General features: G+C 39.2%; 1 protein-coding gene across 5 annotated transcripts; it reads right to left on the bottom strand.

Annotated features, from left to right (window-relative positions):
* Window positions 1-5640: 5640 nt before the first annotated feature.
* LOC139648520 (ras-related protein Rab-1B-like) lies at window positions 5641-21098 on the bottom strand. Of its 5 annotated transcripts, XM_071524667.1 has the most exons (11): window positions 20980-21028; window positions 18532-18631; window positions 18226-18321; window positions 17583-17687; window positions 17259-17363; window positions 16223-16294; window positions 12898-12967; window positions 12626-12721; window positions 12093-12188; window positions 10628-10759; window positions 5641-7720 (listed from the first exon to the last, which is right to left on the bottom strand). In XM_071524667.1, the coding sequence occupies exons 2-11, from the start codon at window positions 18555-18557 to the stop codon at window positions 7553-7555; spliced, it is 966 nt and encodes a 321-aa protein (XP_071380768.1). In that variant the 5' UTR covers window positions 18558-18631; window positions 20980-21028; the 3' UTR covers window positions 5641-7552. The 5 variants fall into 5 exon arrangements, with proteins under 5 accessions (XP_071380768.1, XP_071380767.1, XP_071380769.1 ...); XM_071524666.1 differs by lacking the exon at window positions 18532-18631 and having other exon boundaries at window positions 20980-21098; XM_071524668.1 differs by lacking the exon at window positions 18532-18631 and having other exon boundaries at window positions 10685-10759; window positions 20980-21098.
* Window positions 21099-21970: the final 872 nt, after the last annotated feature.

The raw sequence follows: 21970 nt of genomic DNA, 5'->3' as shown, positions 1-21970 counted from the left end.
TGTAGAATTAAGCATTAATGTGTAACTTCACTTTACATTTGAAACTGTTGATGACGTCAACTAGTCTGAAACCACAAGGTTTTATCAAACGAGAATCATTTATCACATTTCCATATCAATTACTCAACAGCCTCTTGCCAACAAGAACAGCCAGCCAGAGGAGACCAGAAGACAGGAAGTTTTGTGGGTGACTTTCCTTTATATTTCCTGTATATTTGTTAATTATTGATTATATCCTATATTTTCACTTTGGTACATGATATTACGCAAAAATGTTGTAGGTTCATCAATAACGGTTTTATTTTGAAAACTGTGAACTAAAAAACATTTTTTTATATTCTGGTTTGCTTGACACAGGAACTGAGCTCTAAACACAGAATCTATCACACACACACACGCACGCACACGCACACACACACACACACACACACACACACACACACACACACACACAGCCTCTCTAACAGTTTAGTTGGACCAGTTTAACGTCCATAGATTTTCCATTGCAGCCTGGTTCTCCCAGATATCTGCCTCAGAGCCTTTCACACATCATCATTAAACCAGAGTCCTACCTGAGCTGCAGAGCAACATGAACAGCATCGGTATGGGATCCATATCCAGTCAGTCAGGAGTCTGAACCAGCCTGTCGGTCTGAACCAGCCCGTCTGTCTGAACCAGCCTGTCAATGTGTCGTCTTAACTTGGTGTCTCTTGGTCACCTGGGTCTTTATGTTTGACACTCAGTTCTCATCTGCTCATCAGATGTGTTGTTTCCTCTCTATCCTTTATCTCCTCATCAGGTTCATGTTTCTCTCTAATATCTGTAATGACAGGAAGCTGCTAGCAGTAACCACAGTGACTTCCTGTAGCTTCATGATGTTTCCAACATCTAAAGTCCACTGTCCATCATTCAGTTTGATTTAGAGAACCACAGCTCCAGTTAGTTATGTGTGAGTTGATCTGACCCCCCACCCTTCCACTGACTTTGTTGGCCTGGTGAGTGATGTTTTCTGAAGTCCTGCTGTTTCTAACAACAATAATGATCAGAATAACTCACTGTAACTCACTGTTCATTTACAGCAGATCTCAAAGTGCAAAGAGGAAAGAACATCAGGTCAGAATTAGATCAGTACTCTGTATCAACAAGTACTCCAGATGAAGTACTCGTACTTGTACTCAGTCACCATCTCAGCTCTCTACTGTGTCTCTAAGACCAGCAGGTGGCGCCGTTTCCTCATTTCTCAGCACCTGAGTCCACTGAGCTTCTCTTTCAGCCAGCAGCATTCAGCAGGTCAAGAGAAGAGAAGAGAAGAGAAGAGACGAGGAGAGCAGAGAAGAGAAGAGAAGAGAAAAGATGAGAAGAGAAGAGAAGAGTAGAGAAGAGAAGAGTAGAGAACAGAAAAGAGAATAGAAGATAAGAGCAATCCTTCCATTTACGTCTCTTAGTTCCTGCTTTCCCGCTGAGCAACATTTGTTGTTTTTAATTCAAGGCAAGGCAAGGCAAGGCAAACTTTATTTATATAGCACATTTCATACACAAGGCAAATACAGTGTGCTTCACATAAAACAGAAAAAAAATACATAAAATGACATTAAAAACAAAAAGAAAGAAAGATGTTGAGCAGTCACTCTCACACTAGTGACACCTCTGGTCAGCCAGTATAACTTCTCTGAGAGTGACTCCCTCAATTTTTCCTCCCAAAAAGGAAATCAATTTATATGAGATCTTGAAGGATTCTTCAAAGGATTCTTCGAAGGATTCTTCGAAAGAGCCTAGAGTCTTTCCAGTGGTCTTACCCCACCCTATAGGCAGGCCCCACAGCCCCTATAGGACTTGTAAATGTTCCTGTAGAACAATACACAGATCATCTAAACAATTACAATTATAAACTTTAAGAAATCCTTCAATTCTCAATACAGGTTTGAGGATCCCATCAGAGCGGATAAACTACTCACCAGAGTTCCTCTAGACTCCTGTTGGGATCCTGTTCGTGACGCCAATTTATGAATAATTTTGCATAAAATAGGTAAATATTTTAAGTAAACATAAATAAAATAAATAAATAAAGATAACACCTGTTACATCTACATACAGATGATTTAGCAGAAGGCCACAGAGAAAAGGAATGTTTTGAGCCGACTTTTAAAAGAGCTGACAGTGGGAGCACATCTCAGTGCTTCTGGAAGTTCATTCCAGTAATTGGGAGCATAATTACTAAAAGCAGCTTCACCTGATTTAGTTTTCACCCTGGGAACAACTAACCGATCGGTCCCAGATGACCTCAGAGGTCTGGGTGGCTCATATCCTAAGAGCAGGTCAGAAATGTATTTTGGAGCTAAGCCATTTAGCGCTTTATAGACGAGCAGCAGAATTTTAAAATCAATTCTATGGCACACTGGAAGCCAATGCAGTGACCTAAGAACTGCAGCATTCTGAATCAGCTGTAAACGCCCCAGAGTTTTTTGGGGAGACCGGAGAGAAGACCATTGCAGTAGTCTAACCTGCTGGTAATGAAAGCGTGTATCAGCTTTTCTAAATCATGTTTTGACATAAAACCCTGTACTTTGGTTATATTTTTAAGATGATAAAAGGCTGATCTTGTAATGGTATTGATATGTTTGTTAAAATTGAGATCGGCATCCATAATAACACCAAGATTCCTAGCTTGGTCTTTACTCTTGAGAGACAGGGAGTCAAGGTGAGCCCTAATTGTCTGTCTCTTTTCCTTGGTACCAAAGATAATTACTTCAGTTTTGTCTTTATTTAGCTGAAGAAAGTTTTGGCACATCCAGTCATTAATTTGCTCAATACACTGAATCAGAGACTCTACAGGACCAAAGTCGCTTGAAGAAAGAGATATATAGAGCTGAGTGTCATCTGCATAATTGTGATAGTGAATGCTATTTTTCTGTATGATATGTCCTAGTGGAAGCATGTAGAGGTTGAATAAAAGAGGGCCAAGGATTGATCCCTGTGAAACTCCACATGTCATACCGACCCTTTCAGAGACAGTCACCGATAGACACAAAGTAGTTCCTGCCTTGCAGGTAGGTCTTGAACCAATTTAAGACCGGGCCAGAGAGTCCAACCAAATTTTCTAGTCTATCTAATAATATTGTGTGATCAACAGTGTCAAATGCAGCACTAAGATCCAGAAGTACAAGGATAGAAAGCTTGCCTGAGTCTGTGTTTATACGAAGATCATTCACAATTCTAATAAGGGCCATCTCAGTGCTATGATGGGGTCTAAATCCGGATTGGAAATGGTCAAAGTGGGCATTTGAAATTAAATAGTTGTTAAGCTGGTTGAAGACAATTTTTTCCAGGATCTTACTAATAAAAGGGAGATTGGAAATAGGTCTGTAATTACTTATCACAGAGGCATCCAGGCAACTCTTCTTTAACAGAGGCTTAATAACAGCAGTTTTCAATGCATTTGGGAAAACACCAGACAGCAATATTAATATTATTCATCATCATCTTGTCAAAAATCTCACTTAACTCACTGTAATTCTCTTTTCATTCAAATAAAATCCCAAGTGCTGAAAGGGCAAAGCGATTCAGATGAGTTAGATCATCAAACACTCCATGTTAAGTCCCACACTTTGTCATCAAAATGAAATGGCTGCATCACAACTCTGCTTCACCACAGTAATATATACAGTTCAGTAATAAAGTTATATTCAGTGATATACAGCAATATATTCAGCTCTACTGTGTGTCTCTATGGCCAGCAGATGGAGCTGTTCTCTCACACCTGAATCCACTGAGCACCATTTTCATCTAGCAGCATTCAGCAGGTCAAGAGAATAGAATAGAATAGAATAGAATAGAATAGAATAGAATAGAACAGAGCATTAGGTGTCAACAGATGCTGTTGAAAGCGTAGCGGCTCCTGCTGTTTGTAGGAGACTGCTGACAGCCTGTTTGAAGTGCAGCGCTCTTTTGATAAAGTTCATATCTTTAACTTTCAGAGTCTGGCTCACCAAACTGTAAAAACATGGCTGTGCTGCATTGAAACCAATGAGAATCAGAAGGCAGAGCTGTAAAGACACACAGACTGACTTCCTCCACTGCAGAAAGGCTGGAACACACTCAGCAGGACGGACACAACAAAAATAAAAAAAGAGAAAATATAAAAAATTTAGCTGTATAACACTGTTCCCTTTAAAAATCCAATTTTAGTAGAAAAAGTAGAAAGGTTTTAGGTCTGAGCTCTTAAATGGGTTTCTTGGGCCCTGATCTTATCAAGATCGGACCATGCAAACTTTTAATTCAAGCAAAATCTTGAACTACAAAAATGAGAAAGTTGAAGTTACACAAGGTGTTTACAGGATAGAAGTGATAAGTAACAAAATGAATAATAACAAAATAAAGCAATATACAAATGAGTTTTGTAGATGTGTTTAGCATTTAGCTGACAGTCTTATCCAGACCTGGGTCGGACCAAAACCACCAGACCGTCTCCTCTCTCCTCTCCTGTGTGGTAAAGTTGGTGGAGGTTCGGACCGTCACAGCCAGTCAGTACAAACACTCATGAAGATGAACGATAGACTCTTTAAAATCTTTTCACAAGTCTGTCTTGACTGTATACAGCTGTATCTAGGGCCTCTGGTAATTTGAATGAATTTCATCCTCTATGAATGTGCTTCATGAAACGCAGAGGTTGGGGTGTAATTCATGAATTATATGAGATATCAGATAATACTTGTTTAAGAGGGATTTTTGAGACTAAGAGACCCACATGGCAGCGAGAGGTAACTGTTTGAATTGTGAGGACTTCATTACCCAGAAGCCCTGTGTGGTGAGGTCAGTAAAGCTGTCTGTGCTGCTTTATACCAAAGGAACCAGAGAGGAAAAGATCAGATCTAATGTCGGTGAGTCCGGCTTTCTCTGCTGCTGTTCAGGAGACTCTTCTGGATTTTCCCTCTTCAGTCTGGATCGGTCTCTTCCTGTGTGGAGAAGATTTCCCACCAGAAAGCAAACTGACAGCAGAATTTAATTTGGACAAACAGGGAGAATCTACAGCGGCTCAGTTAGTGGGGCTGAGACGCATCACTTCCTGTTTACACTGAGAGTACGACTCAAGATTATGACTCAACCTGCTCTCACTCAGGTTGAACATTCACACCTGACACAACACGACTAAACACGAGAAATGCAGAGCCGCCCTCAGATGAGAGCTGGTTTTGAATTTTAGAACTGAAATATCTCAGCTTTCAAAATGTCCCTCAATGAATTTCCCTAGACATACTTTCACACAAGGAAATAGTAATTCTAACTATTTTACCCTCTTCTTTTGACGGCCTATTGCCCATCCAAAACCCCTCGGCCTTTCTAGTGTTCAGATGATTTTTTAATTCACTGAAAACTTCCACATACTGAAAATCCTCCAAGCGATTGATGTTCATTTTCACTGCCAACAAAGTGTTTGTTGACGAGCCAAACTTAACGGACAGCTGTCAGCTTCCAGCATCACCGCCGCACACCTCCTTTTATCAGAGTAATCTGACTGTTGCCTGGGCGACGCTGTCTGGTCTTCACACTTCATCATAATATCATCACAGGAAACCACGGTTCAGTTTTCCCCACACTGCATTTGATCTTATCGTTTTCATGTTTAATCTTGTATTCAGTGTGAAAAAACATATTTTCCTAACAAATATCAACAAACATCTGCCAGAGGGACGAGCTAATGCCACTGGTTTTCAGAGCATTTCTACTTGTTTCTACTGTGAAAACGAGATTTTTTTCTTATCTTGGTAAGACCACTCGTAAAATTTTCTCTTACCTAAGAGAAGAACAAAAATAAGAAAACATTGGTGAATCCCAGAAATGGGGAAATGTGTACGAACAAAATAAGAACAAATTGTGGATACGAACAAAAATAAGAGAAATTTTGTTTGTATATCGCTTCTTGCATGAGGCCCATAGTTTCACCAGAACATGCAGGTTGTTTACAGCCAAAGGAAGCTGGAACAGAAAAACTCTCCAGCCAGAGTCACAGTGTGCCAGCAGTTCACTGGTGGCTCCTCTGTACTGCTGAGACAGAAACCAACACTGCACTGGAAAACATTTCATTAAGTCATTTTTGTGTGTTTTCATCTACAGTTCAAGTCATTCCAGACACATGAGACCAATCAAGGGAGCAAGGTACAAGAGGGTTTATATTCATGGTTTTTGACATGTCATACAGTTAACAGACAATAACATGACATCATGTACACAGGAACAGGCTGATATAAGACTGGCCTCGTCCCTACTGGCCCATAACACAGTTGTCATTAAGGTTCAGCAGAACCTCACAACAGTTTACAACTACAATTCTGCAACTACAAATCACAATTTTGGCATTTAGCTGACGCTCTTATCCAGAGCGTCAATGAGTATGTTTACATACACACTAATACCCCTGTAACTGGGAAAACCCCAGTTTAGGCTGCATGATTCAGCCATAGTTGGATTCCTCTCCTTAAGGAAGTGACGTAAAACTCAAATTTCCCGCCGGTTGTTTTGGATTTTGAACATGGAGCCACACAAAGTTTATTTTCATCTGGTCAGGTTTCTGTGTCTCGTTAGATGTGTTGGAGCAGCTGGAGTGTGAAGAGTTGGATGGCGTCATGATCGCTCCTATGATCGACCAATCAGAGTGCGCGACTCCGCATAGACTCGACGCAAAGTTGAGATTCTTGGGCAGGTTCCAACACCAATAAAGAGACCCTTTTCAACCCCAAATACGTCAAATATGTCAAATAGTGGCAGTTTACCTGCAGAGAGACTGTTTTCATTAAGGTATAAAATGATCTAGTAAAGATCATTGATTGATGTGCTTGATGTAAAGCACTTTGAGTTGCATGTTGTGTATGAAAGGTGCTTTACAAATAAAGGTTATTATTATTATTATTATCCAGGGAAAGTGTGCTGAACTTGGATTCACACGGCTCTTTTTGAGCACCTCCTGTATTACATTCATACAGTAACACACATTCACATGGCAGTACAACCACAATCCTCTACTGTCAGCTAGAGCTGAACAATTATTGCAAAAAAAAGAATCACAGTTAATTAGCAAAATATTTTGTGCACGATTCTTCTCAAAGTAGCAGCAGCTAGAAAGTCTTGTTTTCAATTTCATGTCTTACTCTTATTGTGTCCTTATTTACAACAACACAAACATTTACAAAATTCAAACAAATAATTTCTACTTTACTACTTTGTTGCTCAGCTACAACCTGAAGGCAAACTGTCCAGAATCTGGACTAGTTTGTGTTTGTCTGGTTTCTAACCAAAGAGTCTCCAGATGAGACCATGATCCACTTTTAGGAACTAAAATGTTTTCAGGATTTTCCTCTCTAACATCAGATGCTCTCTGTCAGGTTTCTCTGCTGCTTCTCCATCTGAACTTTGGTGTTGGTCACATAATGCACACTGTGATTGGTCAGGAGGCTGTGATTGGTCAGGAGTGATGGAGACACTTCATACATCACACCAGAAAATACAATATTGTTGAATTACACAATTACTGGAAACAAAATCGCAATATACAATTTTTTTATGACACCAGGCACTTTTTGCTGGCCTTAGCTGGTTCGGTCTGGACCTGGTCAAGGCCTCGATGTTTCATAATGGCTCGGGTTACAGTGAGAAAAGCCTCGTCCACATTTTCACCAGTCAAAGCGCTGGTTTCTATGAAGGGCATCTCACGCTCAGAGGCCAGCTCCTGCAGAGAGAGAGAGAGAGAGAGAGAGAGAGAGAGAGAGAGAGAGAGAGAGAGACAGAGAGAGAGGGAGAGAGAGACAGAGAGAGACAGAGACAGAGACAGAGAGAGAAAGAGAGAGAGAGAGATGAGGGGAGAGAGACAGAGACAGAGAGAGAGAAAGAGAGAGAGAGAGATGAGGGGAGAGAGACAGATAGAGAGAGAGAGAGAGATGGTGGGTTAGAGGAACAGATCAGGAATTAATTTTCTTGACGTCTTTACCCCACGTCGCAGCTGAGGGCATCACGAGCCAACTTCAGGTCAGTCAGTCAGTCGGTCAGTCAGTCAGTCAGTCAGTCATCAAGGCTTCATCAGATGGCCTCCAGAAGGCGTCCTTGGCTAAGAGATGCAGTGTTTTCCATACGTAGTTAATCCCATACAGAAGCCCTTGTCCAGTCTGAGTTCTTGCCAGTAACAAAAGGTGTTCCACAAGGTTCAATTTTGGGTCCTGTCCTCTTCACCATTTATATAAATGATATTGTCTCTTCATTGAGTGGCTGTCAGGTCCATCTTTATGCTGATGACACCATTGTATATTGTATTGCTGATTCTGTACAACTAGCCATTGAGAACCTGCAGCTTTCCTTTAATGCTCTGCAAGATGCTCTTATCAATCTTAAACTGGTACTTAATGCAAATAAAACAAAATTCATGCTGTTTACTAGAGCCAGAAATATTGATCACAATTGTATGCATATATCCACTGCGAATGGATCTAACATTGCGAGAGTTACTGAATATAAATATCTTGGCATCTGGCTTGATGAGAAATTTACTTTTAAATACCATATAGACAATCTTGTCAGCAAACTGCGTCAAAAAATTGGCTTCTTTTACAGAAACAGAACCGGCTTCCCTATGAATAGCAGAAAGAGGATTGTTGAGGCAGTCTTCCTATCAGTGTTGGATTATGGGGATGTAATTTACAGAAATGCTGCTCTTTCCACCCTTAAACCCCTAGACACGGTTTATCATTCTGCCCTCAGATTTATTACTGGTGATAGCTATGGTACTCACCATTGTATTCTCTATAATAAGGTGGGTTGGTCTTCTCTGGCAGAGAGGCGTAATAAACATTGGTATTTGTTTGTTTATATATAAAGCCCTCGTTGGAAAGCTACCACCCTACATTTCAATGTTGTTGGACTGGAACCTTGGACCCTATCAAACTCGCTCAAATGACTTGCTTATGCTTAAGGTCCCCCAAGCACGGTCTAAATTTGGACAATCAGCCTTTTATTTTAGTGCTCCTAATTCCTGGAATGATCTTCAACACACACTAAAAACCAATACTCTACTAACCTATGGACAATTTAAAACCATGATCACAAACCTCCCTGCCTCAATGTGTAACTGTTTTAATTGATTTTCTTTATTGTCATCTATGTCTTGTCCTATTTATTTAATACTTTGAACTTGTTTGTAACTCGACATCATTGTAAATGAGGGCAACCTCAATGGTTATTCGAGTTTAAATAAAGGTTTGAAATGAAATGAAAAGCCCCTTTCACACATGAATCCGTTTTAAGTTTCCCAGTAAAGCTAGCCGTTTCTGTTGTTCACACAACACATGCCTTTCTGCTTTTTTAAAGACCCCAGGAAACAGCATCTTTACTTCCTGGATTTGATGTATTTCCTGTTGAAACAGGATGTTGGGGCAGGACATAATGCAAGGAGGGATCATTCAAAAGTCTAAACCTATGGAATATGAGTCAGGGAGAGAAAGGGAATTTTATTTGATGGGAGGGACGGGATTGTTCAAAACTGATGGTTTGATTGGTTAGATATTTATATTTACACATACTGGTGCAGCATGAGTTCACCATGAAAGAAACTGTTCACACAATACTGGCAATACCATTAAATTCCACTGTTGTCATTTCCCGGAAATTACGCTTAACCGTGAGTCACTTCGTCTGCCCAGACTCCGAGGATCTCTCTTATTTCACCGCCTATCTGATTCCACATTTTCGTCAAAAGTCCGTTGTATATTGGTTTGTATTTCCCTCCTACAGTTCGACAACAGAGCATCCTAAAGTTGAGCTGCCCATGCCGTTAATGTTACGGCATCGTTCACACTTATGGTTGATATGAAACTTTACCAGCGACGCTACATTAGTAACAGCAGTGAAATTTGCGGAACTGAATTACAACATTTTAACACTGGCTCCCTTTCACACTGGAGCGCTGTACCATTTGCTCCAAACTCTCCTGTGTTGGTAACAAGATTTGTAAACAGTAACTTGATAACTTGTTGTGTCCTTTAAAGTTAGTGGCCTGGTTGTGTCCTTTAAAGTTAGTTTCTGGCCTGGTTGTGTCCTTTAAAGGGCCCATATCGTTTAACACAGGATTCCCCTTGCCTCTTTGATTCTAAAGGAGTTGGATGGTCTATCTAAACATGGTGAAAGTATCAAAACGCACGGTCGCCAACTAAATCCACACAATCCATATTAGTGCAGCGAGCCTCTAAACGAGCCGTTTGGACTTCTGTAACTTGTGGCGTCAGTTTGCTCATTATCATTGTTGTAAGAAATAATAGACTAACAAAGTGTTTTTTTCAAAGCGGTTGAGTGGTTGTCGTTGTTTATTACCGGAGAGTTTTCCCTACGTTTCACTCTGGAAACGGTTAACCAATCGGAACAGAGGGTTGTTAATATTAATGAGACACGGCGACAGAAACAGCCTGTTCTTGGTAAGGCTCAGAGAGAAATGAACATGCAAAAATGGATTGAGATTGTTTTTGGTACATGACACCACACACACAGCTTTGAATGGACCTCAAGACACAAAATAAAACTCTTGACAGTGGGGAATATGGGACCTTTAAAGTTAGCTTCTGTCCTGGTTGGGACTAGTCTGAACATATCTGACCTGAGCAGCAGTACTGTCCACCCGGCTCTCGGGTGTCAGATCGTTTTTGTTCCCCACCAAAACTTTGAAGGCGTTGTCATCACAGCGAGTCTCGATGTCCCACAGCCACGTTTTCAATTGGTCAAAGGTATCCTGGGAGAAGGAGAGGGAATTGTTATTATATAGTTTTCTGTTGGCTGCTGAGCACCTCACAACCCACCATCCTTCAACAAATGTTGTTCAATGTTGATTTCAATGGTTTTTCAAGTTTCTCATTTATCCCTTTATACTTTGCAATAGAAATGGTCCGGCAGAGCCTACACTAGTCATTTTTTTGAGTATCTTCAAATGTTTCATATCCCTAAAATATGCACAATCCAAGCTACAAGGCTATGTAAATCAATAAACCTTAATAACTGGAAGAAATATTGAAATTGTGCCATAAATTAACAATCAGACAAAATTGGACATGTTTTTTGACCAAAATTTGCCAAATACAAACACTAAACATATTTAGCCACAGAAATTGTAAATGTAAAGAACATGGACAAAATATTTCTCAACACTCCAAAATGTATTTGAACTATGTACATCTTTTAGTTTTTGAGATATGCTAATTTTTCTAAGAAGAATGCAAAGGCGTTTTTGTCAGTTTTGGCCCTCCCACCCCGGGTAAGAGGGTAACCGATGTCTGGAAGACACCTGCCCGCTCTCTGTTGCCTCTCTGCCCGAGAGAGACACATTAGCATTTGGCTAGCCAATATTAGAAGCTGGCTTGCCAATATTAGCAGTGGCTAGTCAACTGCTAATGTTTCTCCAGACATCAGTTATCCTCTACGCCGGGGTGGGCGAGTCGGCAGCAGGACACGTGTCGGGGAGAGCGCAGCTGAGAGAGTCAAACACCCGGAACATTAGCGCCCTAAATAGCCGGGTGTGCCAGACCTTTTGACCCGCAGACACAGGTGTGGAACAACGTGATGACGCCATCAATGACATATATGGAAATGGATGCAACAATAGATCTCTAATAGAACATACCTAATGTGCAACTCAATAGATTTTACCTCTCGTAACTTGACATACAACTTTACAACTTTCTGCAGTTTGTTTAGAGTGAAAGAAAAACATGCTATAGGGGTTGCATGTGCTTGCAGTGAAGACAGAAGTCTTAGCTTTTAGAACAAAAACGAATTATAATGCTAGCTATTATGGTTTCAATTTTAAAGCCATCTAAACATGCAACATGATGCACAAACATGATGCACGAGACACATGAAACTCTCCGAGTTTAATGGGTTAAACATTGATGTATAGACACAGAGATACACACACACGACACTGTTCTGCTTGAAAAGGTGATGATGTTTTCAGTCTACTACTCAAATTATCGAGGGCATTTTTTTGCTCTCTCATTTTTAACTTATTTTTTGAACTTTCTACGGTATTTTTGCCCCCAAGTCCCCGTCAATTTCTGACTCTGACAAACCTGACTAGCCACATCATACACTATGATGAAGCCATGCGTTCCTCGAAAGAGCTGGGTGGTGACAGCAGTACGCTTCTCTAGACCAGACATGTCAAACTACAGGAGATCACACACACACACACACACACACACACACACACACACACACACAGGATAGACAACATAAAGACACATCAGATTTAATCCCAAGTGGTATAAACTGTTGTAAACTACAAAAAGACACATGCAACGCGTACAATAAACATAATGCAACTCTGATGTGTTTGTTGTTTACTTTACTGCCTTTGATTTGTTCTTGTTTTATTGTTTGTAAAGCACTTTGCAACCATGTGCTGTGTGTCTGTGCTATACAAATACAGATTGTTGTTATTGTTACTATTATTATCATTATTATTATTATTATTATTAGTAGTAGTAGTAGTAGTAGTAGTACTTGCTGTAGTTGTAACAATGCTAGTAATAGTATTTGTTGAAGTAGTTACAGTAGTTGCAGTAGTGGTTGTAGTTACAGTAGTAGTTGTTTATATACTCACAAGCTTCAGTCTGACTGTCTTCCCATACATCTTAATGACTTTATCAGCAAAGTCAAATCCTATGGTGGCGTTGCTTCTTGCTGGAAATATGCCATGCTGTGGATGAAACAGCTATTCAATACATTGCCAGAAAGTAATGAAAGTGGGCAACAAAAATAAACGACTGATGAAAATAAAAGAAGGAAAGGAGGAAGGAAGGAATGGAGGGAGGAAATACGGAAGGAAAGAAAAAAGGAAGGAAGGAAGGAAGTCAAGACAGGAGGTACATCTACCAAAAATCGCTGTAGCAGACAGGTCTTCCCAACAGCCAAGTTTCCAGCAAGAAGCAGCCTGAAGCAGTGTCTGTGAAAAAAACAGTTTGATGTCCACTTCAGTCTTTGTTCTGTATGTATTCTGCACAGTGTAATACACGCAGCGCTTATAGTTAAAAATGTTCATTATTATTATGACATCATACATTACACATAATGCTTAGACACTAACAGTGATTCTTGAAGCACTATCTCTGAAACCACTAACACTTGTAGCCAATGCATTTACCAAGTGAGCCAAACTGAACGCACGTTCTCTGCTTTACACTCAGTTTGAAATTTTATAACACACTTTTTTTGTAAAACTGTAAACACAACTCACTGCTTTACACTCACTTTGCAATGTACAGTAATAACACACTTTTAGCAACACTGTAAACTTATGGGCAGACCCACAAAGAAGGCGAGATTTAGCCAAATTTTTTCTGTTCTTTTTTTTCTCGCACAAATGTTTTTGTTTTCTTCTACTGCGCTTTTGTTGTTTGAGGAGTTTTACTGTAGAACATTTTGAGAAAAAAAAAAAATGTATTGATAGTGTGTTATATTCAGAATACACATCCATACTTTACACATTTGGATACCTGTGTGTGTATGTGTGTTTACTACATGTATGACAAAACTTTATTGCAAACTACTACTACTACTACTAACTATGCCCTGCACACTGAAAAAGCAAAAGCCACGAGTGTTTTTCATTTATACTTTCAGTGCGTACTTGGTGCCTCGTGTGTTTATTCAAATGATGGTTTGTGTGAACTGTATTGTCGCAAAAACACAATTTTTTTAAGAGTTTGAAGAGTTTTGCAAGAATTGTTTGCTTTTGCAAGAGATGTATAATGTTTTGCTGCTTTCGTGTAAGGTTTTGTGGTTAGTGTGGAAAGTTTAGCAAAAATAGCCTGTTGTTTCAAAGATAGCGCCTAAGCAATCAGAAAAAACTGTAATATCGGTGTTGACTTATTGAATTTGACTATTAAATTCAAAGTAATAGGTTTAAAACAGTATTTATACCCATTTTAAAATCTCAAGCTTTTATTTTGAAGGCTAAACAGCCAAACCGGAAGTCTTGTTTCTGCTAATTGGAGCTAATCTTACCTACATCATGCACGCACACATGATGTATTTTGAAATAACAGCTAGAGTGGTGAATAATGGTGTAAATGTCGGTCTTTTCAAGTCACTTTGGGATCTGCTGGCTTCAAGAGATTTGGATTATGCTGTGAGAGCTGCATGGAGACATTTTGTGGTTATTTTCTGTTATTTTTTGAAGTCTGAAGCTTGGTCTGAAGACAGGTCTCCAGCAACTGCAGCTGTTTTGGAGAAAGCTGCACTGTACTTCTTCCAGGGATCTCCGGGACTGTTTTATGGACTAAGAAACTTTACCTGATTTTCTACTGGCATGGGGTTGAGTAGATAATGACGGAATTTTCATTTTTGGGTGAACTATTCCTTTAATTTGTATTTTGTGATAATGACCGGCTCACTGAATATTATCCCTTATATATCAGCTGGCGATAGAGAGAAGCATAATTTACATTTATTTATATGAACATGATGTGGATTATTACATTAAGGATAATAAATAGCATTTAATTAGGATCAAACATGTTAATACACCATCTGCTTAGGATCAAACATGTTAATACACTGTGTGATTAGGATCAAACATGTTAATACACTGTGTGATTAGGATCAAACATGTTAATACACTGTGTGATTAGGATCAAACATGTTAATACACCATCTGATTAGGATCAAACATGTTAATACACTGTGTGATTAGGATCAAACATGTTAATACACTGTGTGATTAGGATCAAACATGTTAATACACCATCTGATTAGGATCAAACATGTTAATACACCATCTGATTAGGATCAAACATGTTAATACACCATCTGATTAGGATCAAACATGTTAATACACCATCTGATTAGGATCAAACATGTTAATACACCATCTGATTAGGATCAAACATGTTAATACACCATCTGATTAGGATCAAACATGTTAATACACCATCTGATTAGGATCAAACATGTTAATACACTGTGTGATTAGGATCAAACATGTTAATACACCATCTGATTAGGATCAAACATGTTAATACACCATCTGATTAGGATCAAACATGTTAATACACTGTGTGATTAGGATCAAACATGTTAATACACTGTGTGATTAGGATCAAACATGTTAATACACCATCTGCTTAGGATCAAACATGTTAATACACTGTGTGATTAGGATCAAACATGTTAATACACCATCTGATTAGGATCAAACATGTTAATACACCATCTGATTAGGATCAAACATGTTAATACACCATCTGATTAGGATCAAACATGTTAATACACCGTCAAACATTCAATATACTGTTTCATTAGAATCAATCATGTTACAGTTTTTTCTGAATGCTTACACACTAACAGTGATTCTTGAAGCTCTATCTCTGAAACCACTAACACTTGTAGCCAATGCATTTACCAAGTGTGCCAAACTGAACACATGTTCTCTGCTTTACACTCAGTTTGTCATTTTATAACACACTTTTTGCAAAACTGTAAACACAATTCACTGCTTTACACTCACTTTGCAATTTACACACTTCTAGCAACACTGTAAACTTATGGCCAGAGGCCTATTTTTTATGTTCTGTTCTGTTTCTAGCACAAATGTTTTTTGTTTTCTTCTACTGCGCTTTTGTTGTTTGAGGAGTGTTACTGTAGAACCCCCTTGTTTGTATTGATAGTGTGTTATGTTCGGAATACAAATCCATACTTTACGCATTTGGATACCTGTGTGTATGTGTGTTTACTACATGTATGACAAAACTTTATTGCAAACTGCTATGCCCTGCACACAGAAAAAGCAAAAGCCACAAGTGTTTTTCATTTATACTATCAGTGCGTAGTTGGTGCCTCGTGTGTTTATTCAAATGATGGTTTGTGTGAACTGTATTGACGCAAAAACACAATTTTTAAAAGAGTTTGAAGAGTTTTGCAAGAATTGTTTGCTGGTTTGGTGTAAAGTTTTGTGGTTAGTGTGTAGAGTTTTGCAAAAATAGCCTATAGTTTCAACGATAGTGCCTAAGCAATCAGAAAAAACTGTAATACACAGTCTGATTAGGATCAAACATGTTAATACACCGTCTGATTTGAATCAAACATTCAATATACTGTTTCATTAGAATCAATCATGTTAATATACCTTCTGATTAGGATCAAGCATGCTAACAGACTGTTGTGGACTCTGAAGTGTGTTTGTTTCTGAAGTGTTTCTCACTCTGTGTTTTGGGGACGTATCTCCTCAAGCCTGCTGGCATCCACAGACTCATCCGCCATCGAGGTCTGAGCGCTGGAAGAAAGGAAACCAGACTCTAATCCTTCTGACTGTTGTAACTGTTTGTAATGCAGCTGGCAGGGCATCACAAGGCAAATTCAGGTCAGTCAGTCAGTCAGTCAGTCAGTAAGTCATTTAGGGGGTACTATCTGCAATGGAAAACCAAGTGGTACTACCAAAAGCAAGTAGAGTCGAGTCGAGGCGAGTTGAGCCGGTACCATGCGGTGGAAAAGCGGCATTAGTGAGATGATGTGCTTTGTCAGATGGCCTCTAGAGGGCGTGTTTGACTGTGAGATGCAGTGTTTCCCATACAGAGGCACAAAATCATAAGTTGGTCTGTATAGAAATGGATCTAAAATGATCTCTAATGCTCCTGATGTCGCATCACGTCATGTCTGTAATGTGGAGATGTACAGACAGCAGACCAGCCGACTGAACTGTAATGGCAAATTACCAAGTATTCATGTAACCAGGCTTTAATCAACGCCTGGTGCGCAGGCCCCAACTGTAACACTTTTTCTCTCAGTGGCATGTACATTCCTCCTTCAAAAGGCAGACTCACCCAATACTCTGTATCGGTCTGCCTTGAGATCTTGAACGCTCAGTAGCTGATCCTTCCCTGCGCAGAGAAGCTTAATAAAGAATAACTAAGAGAGTTGATCAACTTTGTCTTTGTTACCAGAATTTCCATCACAGAACTCAGTCCACAGAGTCTCTCGGTGTGAAAACTAAAGTGAAACTTAACATTCCAGTCAGAAACGGGGATTTGCCGACAGTAACTCGTCTTCACTGCCATACAGACTTTAACGGTCATCTTGTGATATTTAAGTAACGTTAGTGGATTTAGGTAACAGTGTCGTAGTGCTTCAGTGCTTAGAATTGAACACACGCTGTGGATCAGTACAGGATCTGTGCTTGTTAATCAAGATTAACCGGTGTTTAAAGAAAAATTAGGCTGATAGTCTCCATGTGATCTAACCTGTGAGAAGTGTCCTCACTGAACCCAGTAGGATGTTCCTTGGACTGATCTGTTTCCACTGACAGACAGTCAGAGAATACAGACTCACTCGTCTCCGGCTTCAGCCTGCAAGAGAACAGACAAATAATCTGAGTTTGTGTTCGCTGTCATGACTGGATTTACTCCTGATCCAGCTTTGATCATTGTTTTCCTCCAGTTTTGTTTGTGTTCTTGTACCTTTTAACATTTTTGACTGTCTGCATGTCTGTACTGTGTCCTTGGGTACCATGAAAGGTGCTTAAAATAAAATGTATTACATCATCATTATAATGATTAGTGTCTCACCTGTGAGAACTGTCCTCTTTGAATAGAATAGGAGGCTCTTTGGACTCATCTGATTTCATGGACAGGAATCCAGAGGACGCAGACTCTCGCCTCTCCAGCTTCAGCCTGAAGCAGCCAACAGTCATGTAAAGCAGAACCACACTTTTATTATTCAAACTCAAACTTTATACGACACTGACTTTCATCCAAACAGTCTGATTGGTATCAGACTGCTATCTATTATTATTTTATCTTATCTATTTTATTCTTGTCTATGTTCACTACTCAGTTTGTGATCACAGTTCTTAAAAAGCCATGGCAAGACACAACTACATGTTGGATTTTTAATTTGTGGTCGATATTACAGCGTTTCATTTGCTGTAAAACTTGAAGTCAGAAGTTTCATCACTCAGTTCATGTGTTGTTAAGAGTGAAGAAGCTGATCAGGAACAACCGAAGTACAGAAAACTACAAACATGGAGTCTTGACGGCTTCAAACCAGTTTGAATGCGTGAACACTCGTTGCTTCAAACTATCAGGACATTCAGACGGTTACTGCCAAATAACGTGAATGCATTATTAACTGATTATTGATTACATCATATGATTATTAGTGTTCGATTCTATGTTTGGACTGGTGAAGCACTGGTTTATAACGGCTCACCTGTGAACTCCCTCCTGTTCGAGTCCAATAGGAGGCTTCACTGATGTGTCAGTCTTCACTGACAGACAGCCAGACTCCCTGTTCTCCATCTTCAACCTGCAGGGGAACCAGGATTCACAAAACACTGACCCCATACTGCCCAAATACACTAAATAGCTCTCTCTCTCTCTGTGCCTCACACCCACGCACACACACACACACACACACACACACACACACACACACACACACACTTTTGCCAAGTTCACGTGCTGGTGGGAAAGTCTGACAGCTGCATTCATGTGCTATTTTATCAAAAAATCAAACCTGGAAGACAAACAAAAAACAAACATGGACGTCCTGTACAGCGTTCGATTTCAGGGGTGAAAACTTTATTCCATTAGACACCTGGGATCTTGTCAGAGTCCTGAGAATGAAGTCAGAATTTTGAGTCTCAGAATTCTGAGATTAATCTCAAATTTTGTATTTACATTTCTCACATGTGGCCCCAATCCTCTTCTGTAATTTTGAGCTAATTCTGCTACTTGGGCAAAGTAACACTTTCCGCATAGAAACTGGTATTGAAGATGTGTGTGTCTTTTCTGAGTGTGATATAGCAAAGTGGCAAAGAGACGGATAACATCAAAGAGGACGACATTTGGAGGTTTCATCTTTTCACCATAGCGGCCATATTCGCTATCAATGTGCGCGTTAACATCCTTTATCTACAGGCATGTTTTTTTCCATATTGTGATCACATGATATGACAGAATGAGCTACAATTTTGAAAAACTTGAGGTTCTGGCACTTTACTTGGGTATTTCCATTTTGTCGGACTTTCTACTTTTCCTCCACTACATTTCAGAGGGAAATCTTGTACTTTTTCCTCCACTACATTTATCTGACGGCTGGAGTTACCGGTTACTTTGCAGAATAAGGTTTTACACACAAAACATACAATAAGCTCATGAAATAGTAGTTAGACCGACAACATTAAAATACTGACAGGTTAATGCTTCAATAAATTAACACTCTGCCAGAATGAGGACTTTTACTTTTGACACTTAAGTACATTTTCGTGCTAATGCTTATATTCTTTTACTGAAGTAAAGCTTTAAATGCTGAACTTTTACTTTTAATGAAATATTTTCCCATTATGGTACTGCTGCTTTTACTTAGGTAAAGGATTTGAATACTTCTCCCACCACCGTTCACTCGCTGTGTTGTCTGTTGTCTGTTAAGAAGCCAACTTTCTGTCGCCTCCTACGGTCTGTAATCAGTTATTTTGTGTTTATAAATAGCCCATAACACAATACAGGTGTTGTTATTGATATATTTTTGTGTTGCTGTTGTCAAACAACTTTAACCGAGAGTCGCAAAATGCTAATTTCTGTGCTGTTAGCATGTATTTTTCTTTTTCTGTTTTTTTGAGATTTTTAATATTTATTTTGGAAAAGCATTCATTTTTACTATCATCATAGTATCAGTATTACTGCAAGTAGATTCACATAGCATTATGCACATTTAAAACAAAAAATGTAGCAGTACGTTTGATAACCATTTTACAGCCGAGCTCTTCCACAGGTTTTCTTTTACAACATTAGCTTTGATTATTTTCAGTTGAACATGGGAAGCTTTCACCTTAGATACTATGAAGGGTTGAAGGGGGGAAAAAGGAGAAAATGAATTAAGAGCAACCTGTTAGATAATAAAATAATAAAATAATATAAATCACATTGTATTCTCACTTAGGGCTGGGCGATAATTTCAGTGGAATGATATTGTGATGATATGAAGATATTTTAATATCGTGACACATTTCTGCTGTCTAAATTGATGATGACAAGCACATTTTACTTAAAAACTCTCATAAAATGAGGTAAGGAATATTATTTGAAAATTTCAGTTTTGTTTGACATCACACCTAACATCACCATTCGGTTCAATGAGATGAACATTAATTTGAATATTAATGTGATTTTGCATACATGAACCATATCGTGATATATATTGATATCGAGAAAAATCCTTATGATTATCATGATATTGATTTCAACCATATCGCCCAGCCATATTCTCACTCATTTATTCTATCAAGTCAGCTAATGTCTGACCTTATAGGTTTATTGTACTCAGTCCACTTGGTCCAAATCCGGAAAATTTTTCCTTTTTTGACAACCTTTCCATAATATATATTTCATATATTATTTCTATCCATTCATCAGTGGTGGGTGGTTCTGATTTTAGCCACTTCCTCGTGAGAGCCATTTTGCTTGCTGCCAGAAGTAGCCTATTTGGACCAGTTTTTTTTATCATTGATATCCCACCCTTCAAATGAGATGTCACCCATGTATACAGTATCACATCTAAAAGGAACGTCGACTCCAAATACATTATTAATATGTTTATGAATTCCCTGCCAATAAGGCACAATAACATGGCAATTCCAGAAAATATGGAAGTGATTGGCGTCATTTATCCCACATAGTCTCCAACAACTACCACCACTTCCCTGATGTGACATGAGAAACCTCACAAAGTTTTTCTAGTTGAACTACTGTTAGCGTGTCGTGACCCAAATCAATCGTCTTTTATGTAACGGTGCAGTCGCCTGACAACTGAAACCGAAAGAGACAACAGCGTTAGACACTGTTTTAAAAGTGGACATAAAGGCTTCTCGGTGGAGCGCGTTCATACCGAAGTTACCGGTCAACACACAGTAAGTACAGGAAGTATCAACATGTGGATTTCGAGGCTGGACATGGAGTTACGTACCTTTCAAACTTCGCTTCTTCCTCCATTTCGCTGCCTACCCTCTCGCACTTCAGACCCACACTTCACTTCCATGGATGTAGGTTGCTTCACAGCGCGAGGACACTATGCTGCCTTCACTGTCTCCTCGGAAGTTCCGGTTTCGATGGTTTGGTCACTGTTGTTTGATTCGGTAAGTCACCTTTTATTGTTTATTTGTTTCTTACCTTGCTTTCATTTTTTTTTTCCTGTCAATTTTATTCTTAATGATAAGAATAATAGTAATTATGGTTGTTATTATTATTATTATTACATCAATAATGTAGGCAGCACAGAGCTACTGGTGCTGCAGGGACACTATGAAGAATTAAGAATTGTAATTAGACATGTAATTGATTTATTATCCATCCATCTCATAGTTGTCATGAAAAATTCAAATTGGTGTGTGTGTGTGTTTATGTGTTTGCGTACAATATCATAAATACACAATATTAAACATTTTATATCTAAATTGTCAATTATCATTGTGATAATAGTGTAGTAGTGGTAGAGACACTTCCCACAGATCACCTGTCAATCAAACAGTGTGGGCGGAGCTTGGATTTTCTGTTGTTGCAGTTTGAGTTTCTCTTCTCTCTGTCTGTTCAGCCATGGTGGCTATCGCTGCTCATGCTAACTACCCAGTTCTTCTTCTTCTGTTGATTCCAAACAAACCAGAAGCGTAAAACGCATCACTTCCTGTGCGGCAGGAAAGAGCAACCAGACACCGGCTGTTTAGAACAGAGGAGAAGATTTATTAACTGGATACAGGTTGGATCACTGTTGAGTTATGGAAATCAGATAGAAGAGAATGGAACAGACATTCATTTAGATGGAAATGTCACAGATTATTCCTTTAATGTTTACTTCTCTGCACCTGTTGTTCCTGTTCTAGCCAGCAGGGGGCGCCACTGTTCACTGCTGGTGGAGTGAGAAACCTGCAGCTGGCTGTTCAGAAGAAAACACACACACACAC

The sequence above is a fragment of the Centroberyx affinis genome, unplaced genomic scaffold (genome assembly GCF_046629955.1).
Source record: "Centroberyx affinis isolate AG114_WGS23_722 - 3 ecotype Tasmania unplaced genomic scaffold, CSIRO-AGI_Caff_v1 ptg001221l_1, whole genome shotgun sequence".
Taxonomy (NCBI): Eukaryota; Metazoa; Chordata; class Actinopteri; order Beryciformes; family Berycidae; genus Centroberyx; species Centroberyx affinis.
This window is presented reverse-complemented; position numbering and strand designations above follow the sequence as displayed.

Bases quoted from the DNA above. Each gene is read 5' to 3' on its own strand.
- LOC139648520 (XM_071524666.1), bottom strand. From the start codon at position 21,005: ATGGAGGAAGAAGCGAAGTTTGAAAG. The intron at 17,364-17,582 runs GTGAGACACTAA...GTTCTCTTGCAG, and splicing joins AAAGAGGACAGTTCTCACAG to GCTGAAGCCGGAGACGAGTG. The intron at 12,722-12,897 runs GTAGATGTACCT...TTTCATCCACAG, and splicing joins GTCTGCTACAGCGATTTTTG to CATGGCATATTTCCAGCAAG.